General features: G+C 37.8%; 1 protein-coding gene across 1 annotated transcript in view; it reads right to left on the reverse strand.

Annotated features, from left to right (window-relative positions):
- The window catches only part of ARMC10 (armadillo repeat containing 10), a 36,939-nt gene that overhangs the window by 16,360 nt on the left and 6,257 nt on the right, over positions 1–14,322 (reverse strand). Inside the window, exons 2-3 of the mRNA XM_079931732.1 lie at positions 4,016–4,164; positions 1,568–1,702 (exon numbers count right to left, since the gene is read on the reverse strand). Of these exons, the coding sequence (XP_079787858.1) occupies positions 1,568–1,702; positions 4,016–4,164 (284 nt within the window). The remainder of the gene's footprint in view (positions 1–1,567; positions 1,703–4,015; positions 4,165–14,322) is intronic.

Consider the following 14,322-nt stretch of genomic DNA (forward strand, 5'->3'; position numbering starts at 1 on the left):
TTATTCCTGGAGCCGTGCCCACCTCACCTTGTTCCTTTCTCTTGTGATTCCCTCCTTCCCCAACTCTGCCCGTAGAAAGCTTAGACAGTCTTAAGAGCCATCTTGGGCTCTACCTTTTACAGAAACTTCTGAATGAAATCTCTCCTTTCTGTGTATTCAATGATATTTTACTTGTATTTTTCCTTAAAGTATTTCATCATGTTCTGCCTTGAATTACAACTATTTGTGGACTTGCCTCATCCCTCCTTCTAGCTTTCTTAAAACAAGAGCTAATCACGTTCATTTCTAAACTCTGTTAACACAGAGCAGGAGCTCAATAAATGTTGAATTAACATAATTTCCTCATTTATTGTGTCTTCCTGCTGATGTCATCTGACTTTGGCCTGGTTCCTTTACCACACTTGGATTAAACTGAACCCCCAATTCAGAAGTCCACTGCACTTCTTATTGGCTGGTTCAGGTCCCTCCTTCCTCTGACTTAGTCTCCATAAAAATGAGCAGAGGGCCTGAACAGACATGTTTCCAAAGACATACAAATGGTCAATAGGTTCACGAAAAGATGTTCAACGTCACTAATCATTAGGGAAATGCAAATCAAAACCACCGTGAGATATCACCTCACACCTAGTAGAGTGGTTATCAAAAAGACAAGAAGTAACAAGTGCTGGCAAGGATGCGGAGAAAAAGGAACCCTTGTGTACTGTTGGTGGTTGGTGCAGCCACTATGGAAACCAGTATGGATATTCTTCAAAAAATTTAAAATAGAACTACCATATGATCCAGTAATCCCACTTCTGGGTATATATCCAAAGAAAACAAAATCACTATCTCAACGCGACATCTGCACTCCCGTGTTCACTGCAGTGTTAGTCACAATAGCTAAGACATAGAAATAACCTAAGTGTCAATCAATGGACAAATGGATAAAGGAAATGTGTGTATATACAATGGAATACTATTCACTATAAAAAAGGAAATCCTGCTATTTGTGAGAAATGGACGGACCTTGAGGGCATTACGTTAAGTGAAATAAGTCTGACAGAGAAGACAAACAATGAATGATCCTATTTACATGTGGGATGTGAAAAAGCCAAACTCACAGAAACAGAGAGGAGAATGTTCAGGTGAAGGAAATGGGGAGATGTGATCAAAGCAGACAAAGTTATCAGGTGAATAAGTTGTGGAGTCAAATGTACAGCAAGGTGACTATAGTTAACAATACTATATTGTATACTTGCACGTTGCTAAGAGAGTAGATCTCAGATGTTCTCACCACACACACACATGCATGCACAGGTAATTATGAGGTGATGGAGGTGTTTGCCAATGCTATACAGTAGCAGCCATCATTTGCAATATATATGTGTATCAAATCATCATGTCGTATACCTTAAACTTATACAATATTTATGTCAATTATATCTCAATAAAGCTGGAAAAAAATAAAAATAATTCTTGGCTATAAAGTTATAAAGTATGGCCTACTAAAATTTCATTACTTACCTTTTTGTTATTTTTCTCTTTCATTTACAGAAATCCTTACCTTTTGTGATTTCAGATAACTTACCTTTATCTTTATTTGATTTTCAACATTCACACTCAGGTTATTCAGTGCATTTAAAGCTTTCTCTTTAATACTCTGGTTGGGATTGTTGATTTTGCTTCCAATGATTGGAATACCACCCAATTCACGGATCGTGACCTAAGAAGGAAAAAACAGGACCATGACTTCAAAATGCACCCCCCTGCATTATATTCTTTGCATCTACAAATACAAATAAAAACTAATGACTCTTTGGAAATACTGTTCCCACATACAACCTCTGATTCCTATTTTTCAAAAAAGTTTACTACCCATAATTTTATAGGTAAAGAAACCAATTGAAAATAAATTATTAATATATGTAATATTTAAACTATAGCATGGAGATATACAATGAAGATTTATATCTACTACAAGAGCTACTATAATGATCTCAAAGCAATTTACAAACAAAATTATTTTACTTTGAAATAAGTTATATCTCTATTACAGGCCAATTTGGAAATGCATTAAGATTTAGAACACTACAGTATTGTTTTGCTAAAATGAATACTTTGGAAGACTAATCCCTCAAGATTTTAGTAGATGCTCCATTAAAAAAAAGGGAGCTTTCATGGATAAGTAACTTTGAGAAACTCTGGGTATAACAAGACTAAACACGTCTCTTTATTTTGACGCAATCCTATGTTCGTGTGCATTGGAATCTCCGAGAGGGGAGTATTGAATATAGTACTTCTATAAACTTTATCCATAAAGAAGATCATTTTTCAGTTGGGGGAGAGGAAGAAAACTTATTAACATCTTGAAGTATTAAAGTTCCACACAGTTTGGAAATGGTGCCCAAATTTTCAGAGGAAAAATAATCTGGAGATTTCTCACAATCAACTGCAACACTAAATACTATGTGCCTTTGTCCCAACGTTGAAAGAGACATAAACTTTCATTCCTCACAAGAGAAATAAGCTGAAAATGACTCCTGTCAGGCCAAAACATGCCATTCTATCAGAAAAAGAGATAAAGAAGTTTTCCCTCTGCAATTCCAGGTTCTTTCAAAGAACGTGTGGTTACTAGAAAACAGCCCTTTTTAAAAACAAAAAACAAAAAAAACTGTACTGTTAAAGCAGATGAAGGCATTATAATTGATGACGAGGGACACCAACTCCCATTACTGAAGAAAGTACTTGTTTACCAGTGGCTTCTGACCCCCTCACTCTGACTACAGTTTGTTTCAGAGGAATATAAAACTATGGCATCGGAAATAACCCCAATACAGGCATGCTAATAAGCTAGTCACCATCTGTTGTTTCCGTCTGCCAGGCACCCCTCTATCTATTGGGGCAGACACAACACCTCCTCTATCCTATATAGTCCCTGGTGGGACTGCTGGTCAATTGTGTTCACACCCATCCCTGTTGTTTTTGGCTGCAGGATGCACATGTGAGCCAGGCCTTGGTAATCATGGTCCAGGGTGCTTTGGCCCAACAATCAATCCAAAGGGTTGGCACTCATCCTAGCAGAGCAACTCCACCTTTCAGATCATAAGCTACAATGATGAAGGCTTGAGAGGCCAGTGGCTTTCTTTCCATCCCTGTGAAGAAAACCTCTTTGTGGCCAGAGAGACAGAGATCAAAACACAAAAAGAAGCAGGGATAAGCAGCCAAAAGACAGAGAAAGAGAAGGTCTGATAATTTTTTCTGTAACCGTGAACTATATTCACACTTGTGCCTGAAACCAATGATACCCTTGGATGTCCAAGTTAACTGAGCTCAATATTTTCCCTTTTTGGTTTGAAATAATTTAAGTTGGGTTCTGTCATTTACAACTGAAATGTGAGTAACAGACAAATATTCCTTGTATCTCCCTATAAATCGCTAGAGCTTTAGAGTAAACCTTGACATGATGGATAAATACGGACTAAAATGAAGTATAAATTCAAAACTGTGCATGCATGACAATGTTAAGAAAGGGCATTAGCTGAAAATAATGACAAAAACTGTTTTACTTTTCTCCATGGGTAGTGGGGGGAGGAAGCAGAGGCCATTTACATTGGTCCGTGGTTGTCAGCGTGTGGTCTAGGGAGCACCTGCATCAGAACCATCCTCATAAGCCCTGTGTACAATGTAAAACATGTACTTAAATGTCAGATGCTTTTGTTGCTCTACTGCAGCACTGCTGAACTTTAAATAATTAAAAAGGCCACGCAATGCTAAGTGTTGATTAGATACACTTATTACAAATGTGATGCCAGTGACCAACTTCATAAGGATCTTGATCTAGAATCCTATTACTACTCGTATTACTATTAGGCTGTGCTTTTCAGAAGTAAACAAACGTTATTCTGTAGGTATCCACAGCCATACTATATAGATGAAAAAATCGAGGCTCTGAGAGGTTAAGTAACTTATCACGGTGACAATTGGTGCTGGTGTGTGAGAATAGGAGGAACGTGTTTGCAGAGACTAGGGTACTCACTTGGTTGACTGAAAAGGCTGCATTGTTACCCAGAGTGACCAAAGCTCTTTCGATAATGACAGGATCCTCAGTAGACTCAAGCAGGTAAAGGAGTTTCTGAAGTTGTTCAGCATTTAGGATATCATCATATGAGCCATTGGTTAAGTCTTCTGCATAAGAATAAAGTTATTAAAGTTCATTTAAAATCAATATGAGACAAATTTTTTTTACGAACAATACTGAATGCATATTCTGATGCCAGGCACAGTTTTAAGCACTTCAAATGCCTTCTCTCATTTAATCTTCAAGTGACCCTTGGCAGAGGATACTATTATAATTCTCAATTTACAGACAGAATACTGAGGCTTATAAACGTTAAGAAATTAGCCAATGGTTACTTTTCTCTTTTAGTAAGGCACTGCATGCCAACAGCATTTCTCTTTTAGTAAGGCACTGCATGCCAACAGCATTTTCTGTTTCTTCTTTGTAAAAATCAAGTACACCCATCCAGTGGAGCACTTCCCTACAGACATAAGATTATTAAGAAACAGAATTTGCATTAGGGAGAACTGTTCTGATCACAGTTTTAAGAGTGCCTCAGGCTGGAGCAAAAGCTATGGGAGTGGCCCAATCATGCTGCTCGTGGGGCGCTTTTGTTTGGTTTATATGAGCAAGGCATGATGACCGAGACGCAAGAACAGCAGTCCACCTGGGGGTGATGACAAAAGCTGTTCTTCTGAGGAATAGGTCAAGTAGTCAAATGCTGGATCTGCTCAGGAACATTTAAAATTTATAGCTCTAACCTTTTAAAAAAAATCCTCTTTGTAGAAATCACCACAGGAAAAACAGAAAGCATTTGTATAATGCTATAATTGTGTTATAAATATAGAACATGATTCTCTTCAAATTAAACTATGAGAATAGGTCAGACAGTGCAAGTGTCCACAGTACATTGCCCAGGGTGGGGCTGAGGGGGCAGTTTATAACAAGAGGTGCTGTATGATGTCACAGCTGTGCTTTTTGTTTTTAAAAATGTCTCTCAAATTATTAAAAGTTATCTTTGGATGCTGGGATTATGAATGACTTATTTTCTACCCCTGTGCTCATGAGTACTTTCTGATTTTTTTACAGTAAACATGTATCACTTTATTAAAATAATTGAGTATATTGCTTAAAGAGGAAACACAGAAAAATATGAGGTAAACAGACAAGTTTAGATTATGGGAGCCAATAAGTGATATGATGTCCTGAAGAAGCCAAACAAGAAATCAATTATTAGGAAAATCTAAAAGCCAAAAAGCCAGCAGATTCTCACTCCCATGTCTTATAATCAGAACCTCTGTACCATGCTTTTACGCCTGAATCCACAACCTGCCTCATTAACACCTTATAAAAGAATTTCACCCAAAGAATACTTGAAAAGGTAAGTGAAACAATGACAAAAACACAGATTTTTAAAATGGAAAGATTTTTGGGGGGTTCATCCAAACCTCTTGTTTTACACACAAAGAAACTGAGACCAGGATCATTTAAGGATTTGCCTAATGTCACAAAGGAGTTAGTAGCAGAGACCAGAGAAATGAAAATACAAAGCTGCAGACAACCACTTAACCTCTTTTGGGTCTCAGTCTTCTCACATGTAAAATAAGGTTGGTCAAACACTATAACTGGTTCCAAAGTTCCTGTACAGCCCTGAAGTTGTGTAATTTTATACATATACACATGACAGAAATAGGATAAATTTAACTCATTCATACTTCCAAAACATTTCAAAATCCTATAACTTCCTTATACATTTTCCCACAGTCATTAAAAAGTTTCATAGATACATAAATTATTTATAAATAGCCAAATAAAAATTTACAGGGAAAAGTGTTAAATCATAGATTTTTCACTTGAAGGAAGGAAGTGCAATGTGGTTAAAAGTAAAAGTAAGTTAAAAGTTAAAAGTAAGCCAAGGTTAAGTCTGGTTCAAATTCCAGCTAACCTATTTACCAGCTGAGAGACTTAACCTCTCCAAGACTCAGTTTCTTCATCTATTACATGGGAGTTAATAATGCCTACCTTAAAGCATTTTTATGTCTTTGGATATATACCCAAGAGTGGAATTGCTGGGTCACGTGGTAGTCCCATTTTTAGTTTTATGAGGAATGTCCATACTGTTTTCCACAGTGGCTGCACCAATTTACATTCCCACCAACAGTGTATAATGATTCCCTTTCTTCCACATCCTCACCAACACTTGTTATTTGTGGTCTTTTTGATGACAGCATTCTGACAGGTGTGAGGTGATATCTCACTGTGCCTTTGATTAGCATTTCTCTGATCATTAGCAATGCTGAGCATCTTCTCATGTCCCTGTTGCCCATCTATATGTCTTCTTAGGAAAAATATCTGTTCAGGTCTTCTGCCCGTTTTCTAACCAGGTTCTTTTTTTGGTATTGAGTTGTATAAGGTGTTTATATATTTTGGATATTAAGTAACCCCTTGTTGGTTGCATCATTTGCAAATATTTTCACCCATTCAGTAAGTTGTGTTTTTGTTTTGCAAATGGATTCCTTTGTTGTGCAAAAGCTTTTCAGTTTAATTAGGTCCTATTTGCTTATTTTTACTTTTGTTTCCTTTGCCTTAGGAGACAGGTTCAAAAAAATATTGCTACGATTTATGTCAAAGAGTGTTCTGCCTATGTTTTCTTCCAGTAGTTTTATACTTTCCAGTCTTACATGTAGGTCTTTGTTCCACTTTGAGTTTGCATATGGTATGAGAAAATGTTCTAATTTCATGCTTTTAAATGTAGCTGTCCAGTTTTCTAAGCACCACTGATTAAAAAGACTAGCTTTTCCCCATTGTATATTCTTGCCTCCTTTGTTCTAGATTAATTGACCATAAGTTCTTGCTTTATTTCTGAACTATCTATTCTGTTCCATTGATCTATGTGTCTGTTTCTGTGCCAGTACCATACTGTTTTGATAAATGTAGCTTTGCAGTATAGTCTGAAGTCCAGGAGCCTGATTCCTCCAGCTTTATTCTTCTTTCTCAAGATTGTTTTGGCTATTCGGGGTGTTTTGTGTTTCCATAAATATTTTTAAATTATTTGTTCTAGTTTTTGAAAAAATGCCATTGGTATTTTGATAGGGATTGCATTGAATCTGTAGATTGCCTTGGAGAATATGGTCATTTTAACAATATGAATTCTTCCAATCAATGCACAACATATATATCTTTCCATCTATTTGCATCATCTTCAATTTCTTTCATCAGTGTTTTAAAGTTTTCTAGGTATAGGTCTTCTAACTCCTTATGCAGATTTATACTTAGGTATTTTATGCTTTTTGATGTGATGGAAAATGGGATTGTTTCCTTATTTCTCTTTACAATAGTTCGTTGTTAGTGTATAGATATGCAACCGATTTCTGTATAGTAATTTTGCATCTTGCAACTTTTCCAAATTCATTGATGAGCTTTTTGGTGCTGTCTTTGAGATTTTCTATGTATAGTATCATGTCATTTGCAAATAGTGACAGTCCTACTTTTTCCTTTCAAATTTGGATTCCTTTTATTTCTTTTTCTTGTCTGATTGCTGTGGCTAGGACGTCCAATACTATGTTGAATAAAAGTGGCAAGAGTGGGCATCCTTATCTTTTTCCTGATCTTAGAGGAAAATGCTTTTTACCACTGAATATCATGTTAGCTATGGGCTTCTCATATACGGCCTTTATTATGTTGAGGTATGTTCCATCTATACCAACTTGGTTGAGGGTTTTGTTAAAAAAAAAAAAAAAGAAGGATGCTTAATTTGTCAAAACATTTTTGCATCAGTTCAGATGATCATATGATTTTTATTCTACAATTCATTAATGTGCTGTATCACACTGATTCATTTGCCAACATTGAACCATTCTTGCATCCTTGGAATTAATCCCAATTGATCATGGTGTATGATCTTTTTATTGTACTGTTAAATTCAGTTTGCTAATATTTTGTTGAGGACTTTTGTATCTATGTTCAATGATATTGGCCTGCAATTTTCTTTTCTGTGTGATATCTTTGTCTTGTTTTGGCATCAGGGTGATGCTGGCCTCAGAATGAGTTCAGAAGCATTCCTTCCTCTGCAACTTTTTGGAATAGTTTGAGAAGGACACGTGTTAACACTTCTCTAAATGTTTGGTAGAATTTACCCGTGAAGACATCTGGTCCTGGACTTTTGTTTGTTGGGAGTTTTAAAAACTATTCAATTTCATTACTGGTAATTGGTCTGTTCATGTTTCCTATTTCTTACTGGTTCAGTCTTGGGAGATTGTACATTTCTAGGAATTTGTCCATTTCTTCTAGGTTTTCCATTTTATTGGCATATAGTTGTTCATAGTAGTATTTTATAATCCTTTCTATTTCTGTCGTGTTGGTCCTAACCTCTTTTTCATTTCTGATTTTATTGATTTGGGCCCTCTCTTTTTGTTTTTATGAGTCTGGTTAAAGGTTTATCAATTTTATCTTACCAAAGAACTAGCTCTCAGTTTCACTGATATTTTCTATTTTTTTATGAGTCTATTTCATTTATTTCTGCTCTGATCTTTATAATTTCTTTCCTTCTGCTAAGTTTGGGTTTTGTTTGGTCTTCTTTTTCTAGTTCCTTTAAGTGTAAGGTTAGGTTATTTGAGAATTTTCTTGTTTCCTGAGGCTGGCCTGTATCGCATAAAATGCCCTCTTAAAACTGCTTTTCCTGGGCTTCCCTGGTTGCGCAGTGGTTGAGAGTCCGCCTGCTGATGCAGGGGACATGGGTTCGTGCCCCGGTCTGGGAAGATCCCACATGCCGCAGAGCGGCTAGGCCCGTGAGCCATGGCCACTGAGCCTGCGCGTCCGGAGCCTGTGCTCCACAACGGGAGAGGCCACAACAGTGAGAGGCCCACGTACCACAAAAAAAATAATAATAAATAAAACAACAAAAAAAACTGCTTTTCCTGCATCCCATAGATTCTGGATCTTTGTGTTTCTGTTTTCATTTGTCTCCAGTATTTTTTACTTTCTTCTTTGATTTCTTCAGTGATCTACTGGTTGTTCAACAGCATATGTTTTAGCCTCCAAGTATTTGTTTTTTGCAGTTTTTTCCTTGTAATTTCTAGTCTCATACTATTGTGGTTGGAAAAGATGGTTGATATAACTTCTATTTTCTTAAATTTACTGAGACTTTTTTTGTGGCCTAGCATGTGATCTACCCTGAAAAATGGTCCATGTGCACTTGAAAAGAATGTGTATTCTGCTGCTTTTGGATTGAATGTTTTATATATATCTAATAGTTCTATCTGGTATAATGTGTCATTTAAAGCCACTGTTTCCTTATTCATTCTCTGTCTGTATGATCTGTCCACTGATGTAAGTGGTGTGTTAAAGTCCCAAACTATTATTGTGTTACTATCGATTTCTCTCTTTATGTCTCTTAATATCTGCTATGTACTTACGTGCTCCTATGATGGGTGCACATATGTTTAAAATTGTTACATTTTCTTCTTGATTCTATTATAGATTTCTGGTTTGTAGTTTCCATGACTCATATATAGCAATACATATATATATACATACACACATACACACATATGTATATATGTGATTGTTTTAAGTTGCTGATCTCTTCATTTCAAACACATTTTAACAAACCTGCATTTTTACTCCCCCCTTGCCCGTGACTACTGTTTTTGACATCATATTTTACATCTTTTTATTTTGTGTATCTCTTTACTTATTGTGGATATAGACGATTTCACTACTTTTGTCTTTTACCCTTCCTACTAGCTTGTCATGCAGCTGATTTACTACCTTTACTGTATATTTACCTTTACTAGTGACATTTTTCCTTTTGTAATTTTCACGTTTCTAGCTGTGCCTTTTTCCTTTCCACCTAAAGTCATTTTAACAATTCTTGTAGAGGTGATGGGAGACAAGATGGCGGAATAGAAGGACTTGAGCTCACCTTCTCTTACAAAAACACCAAAAACACAACTAACTGCCGAATAACCATGTTTTTTGTTCAAGTCGACAAAAAAAAGACTTGAACCTACCAAAAAAGATATTCTGCACCGCAAAACAAAGAAGAAGCCACAACAAGACAGTAGGAGGAGCGCTTCTGTTATATAATCAAATCCCATACCTGCCAAGTGGGTGACCCACAAACTGAAAAATAATTATATCACAGAGGTTCTCCCACAGGAACTAAGAGTTCTGAGCCCCACATGAGGCTCCCCAGTCTGAGGGTCTGGAATTGGGAGTAGGAGACTTCAGAGCATTTGGCTTTGAGGGTCAGTGAGGTTTGAGTGCGGGACTCCACAGGACTGGGGGAAACAGAGACTCCACTCTTAGAGGGTGCACACAAGGTTTCATGTGCACTGGGACCCAGGGTAAAGCAGTGAGTCCACAGAAGCCTGGACCAGACCCACCTGCGGATCTCAGAGGGACTCCTGGGGAGGTGGGGGTTGGCTGTGGCCCAATACAGGGGCAACGTCACTGGTGGCGGAGGCCCCTAGGAAATACTCCTCAGTGTGAGCTCTCCTGGAGGTCACCATTTTGGCACCGAGACCTGGCCCCATCCAACAGCCTGCAGACTCCAGTGCTGGGATGCCTCAGGCCAAACAACCAACAGGGTGGGAACACAGCCCGATCCATCAGCAGACAGGCTGCCTAAAGTTGTCTTGAGCCCAGAGCCACTTCTAGACATGCCACTTGACATGGCACTGTCCACCAGAAGGACGAGACCCAGCTCCACTCACCAGTGGGCAGACACGAGTCCCTCCCACAAGGAAGCCTGCCCAAGCTCCCGGACCAACCTCACCCACCAGAGGGCAGACATCAAAAGCAAGAAGAACTACAATCCTGCAGCCTGCAGAACAGAGCCCACAAACCCAGAAAGTTAGAAAAAAAATGAGACGGCAGAGAAATATGTTCCAGACGATGGAACAAGATAAAACCCCAGAAGAACAAATAATTGAAGTGGATATAGGCAATCTGCCTGAAAAATAATTCAGAACAATGATAGTAAAGATGATCCAAGATCTCGGAAAAACAATGGAGGCACAGACTGAGAAGATACAAGAAATGTTAAACAAAGAGTTAGAAGATTTAAAGAACAGAGATGGGGCTTCCCTGGTGGCGCAGTGGTTGAGAATCCACCTGCCAATGGAGGGGACACGGGTTTGTGCCCTGATCCGGGAAGATCCCACATGCCGCGGAGCGGCTGGGCCCGTAAGCCATGGCCACTGAAGCTGTGTGTCCGGAGCCTGTGCTCCACAACGGGAGAGGCCACAACAGTGAAAGGCCCACGTACCGCAAAAAAAAAAAAGAAAAAGAACAGAGATGAACAATACAATAACTGAAATGAAAAATACACTAGAAGGAATCAGTAGCAGAATAAATGGCGCAAAAGAATGAATAAGTGAGCTGGAAGACAGATTGGTGGAAATCACTGCTGCAGAACAGGACAAAGAAAAAACAAAAGAAACGAGGACAGTCTAAGAGACTTCTGGAAGAACATTAAAGGCACCAACATTCACGTTATAGGGGTCCCAGAAAGAGAAGAGAGAAAGGACCTGAGAAAATATTTGAAGAGATAGTAACTGAAAATTTCCCTAACATGGGAACGGAAACACTCAAGTCCCGGAAGTGCAAAGAGTCCCATACAGGATAAACCCAAGGAGGAACAGGCTGAGACACATATTAAACAAACTGACAAAAATTAAAGACAAAGAGAAAACATGAAGAGCAGTAAGAGAAAAGCAACAAATAACATACAAGGGAATCCCCATAAGGTTATCAGCTGATTTTTCGGCAGAAACTCTGCAGGCCAGAAGGAAGTGGTACAATGTATTTAAAATGATGAAAGGAAAAACCTACATCCAAGAATACTCTACCCAGCAAGGCTTTCGGTTGGATTTGACAGAGATATCAAAAAGCTTTACAGACAAGCAAAAGTTAAGGGAATTCAGCATCACCAAACCAGCATTACAACAGATGCTAAAGGAACTTCTCTAGGCAAAAAAGAAAACTGAAAAAGGAGAAGTTACAACAGACACCGCAGAAATACAAAGCATCCTAAGAGACTAGTACAAACAACTCTATGCCAATAAAATGGACAACCTGGAAGAAATGAACAAATTCTTAGAAAGGTATAAGCTTCCAAGACTGAACCAGGAAGAAATAGAAAATATGAACAAACCAATCACAAGTAATGAAATTGAAACTGTGATTTAAAACCTTCCAACAAACAAAAGTCCAGGACCAGATGGCTTCACAGGTGAATTCTATCAAACATTCAGAGAAGACCTAACACCCATCCTTCTCAAACTCTTCCAAAAAAATCGCAGAAGAAGGAACACTCCCAAACTCATTCTATGAGGCCACCATCACCCTGATACCAAAACCAGACAAAGATACTACAAAAAAAGAAAATTACAGACCAATATAACTGGTGAATATAGGTGCAAAAATCCTCAACAAAATACTAGCAAACAGAATCCAACAACACATTAAAACAATCATACACCACGATCAAGTGGGATTTATCCCAGCGATGCAAGGATTCTTCAATATACGCAAATCAATCAATGTGATACACCATATTAACTAATTGAAGAATAAAAACCATATGATCATCTCAATAGATGCAGAAAAAGCTTTTGACAAAATTCAACACCCACTTATGATAAAAACTCTCCAGAAAGTGGGCATAGAGGGAACTTACCTCAACATAATAAAGGCCATATACAACAAACCCACAGCAAACATCATTCTCAATGGTGAAAAACTGAAAGCATTTCCTCGAAGATCAGGAACAAGACAAGGATGTCCACTCTCACCACTATTATTCAACATAGTTTTGGAAGTCCTAGCCATGGCAATCAGAGAAGAAAAAGACATAAAAGGAATACAAATTGGAAAAGAAGAAGTAAAACTGTCACTGTTTGCAGATGACATGATACTATACATAGAGAATCCTAAAAATGCCACCAGAAAACTACTAGAGCTAATCAATGAATCTGGTAAAGTTGCAGGATACAAAATTAATGCACAGAAATCTCTTGCATTCCTATACACTAATGATGAAAAATCTGAAAGAGAAATTATGGAAACACTCCCATTCACCACTGCAACAAAAAGAATAAAACACCTAGGAATAAACCTACCTAGGGAGACAAAAGACCTGTATGCAGAAAACTATAAGACACTGATGAAAGAAATTAAAGATGCTACAAACAGATGGAGAGATATACCATGTTCTTGGATTGGAAGAGTCAATATTGTGAAAATGACTATACTACCCAAAGCAATCTACAGATTCAATGCAATCCCTATCAAATTACCAATGGCATTTTTTATGGAACTAGAAAAAATCATCTTAAAATCTGTATGGAGACACAAAAGACCCCAAATAGCCAAAGCAGTCTTGAGGGAAAAAAACGGAGCTGGAGGAATCAGACTCCCTGACTTCATAGTATACTACAAAGCTACAGTAATCAAGACAATATGGTACTGGCACAAAAACAGATACATAGATCAATGGAACAAGATAGAAAGCCCAGAGATAAACCCACGCACCTATGGTCAACTAATCTATGACAAAGGAGGCAAGGATATACAATGGAGAAAAGACAGTCTCTTCAGTAAGTGGTGCTGGGAAAACTGGACAGCTACATGTAAAAGAATGAAATTAGAACACTCCCTAACACCATACACAAAAATAAACTCAAAATGGATTCGAGACCTAAATGTAAGACCAGACGCTATAAAACTCTTAGAGGAAAACATAGGAAGAACACACTTTGACATAAATCACAGCAAGATCTTTTTTGATCCACCTCCTAGAGTCATGGAAATAAAAACAAAAATAAACAAATGGGACCTAATGAAACTTCAAAGCTTTTGCAAAGCAAAGGAAACCATAAACAAGACAAAAAGACAACCCTCAGAATGGGAGAAAATATTTGCAAACAAATCAATGGACAAAGGATTCATCTCCAAAATATATAAACAGCTCATGCAGCTCAATATCAAAAAAACAAACAACCCAATCCAAAAATGGGCAGAAGACCTAAATAGACATTTTCCCAAAGAAGACATACAGGTGGCCAAGAAGCACATGAAAAGCTGCTCAACATCACTAATTATTAGAGAAATGCAAATCAAGCCTACAATGAGGTATCACCTCACACCAGTTAGAATGGGCATCATCAGAAAATCTACAAACAACAAATGCTGGAGAGGTTGCAGAGAAAATGGAACCCTCTTGCACTGTTGGTGGGAATGTAAATTGATACAGCCACTATGGAGAACAGTATAGAGGTTCC

This window comes from Stenella coeruleoalba, assembly GCF_951394435.1.
Source record: "Stenella coeruleoalba genome assembly, chromosome: 9".
Lineage (NCBI taxonomy): Eukaryota > Metazoa > Chordata > Mammalia > Artiodactyla > Delphinidae > Stenella > Stenella coeruleoalba.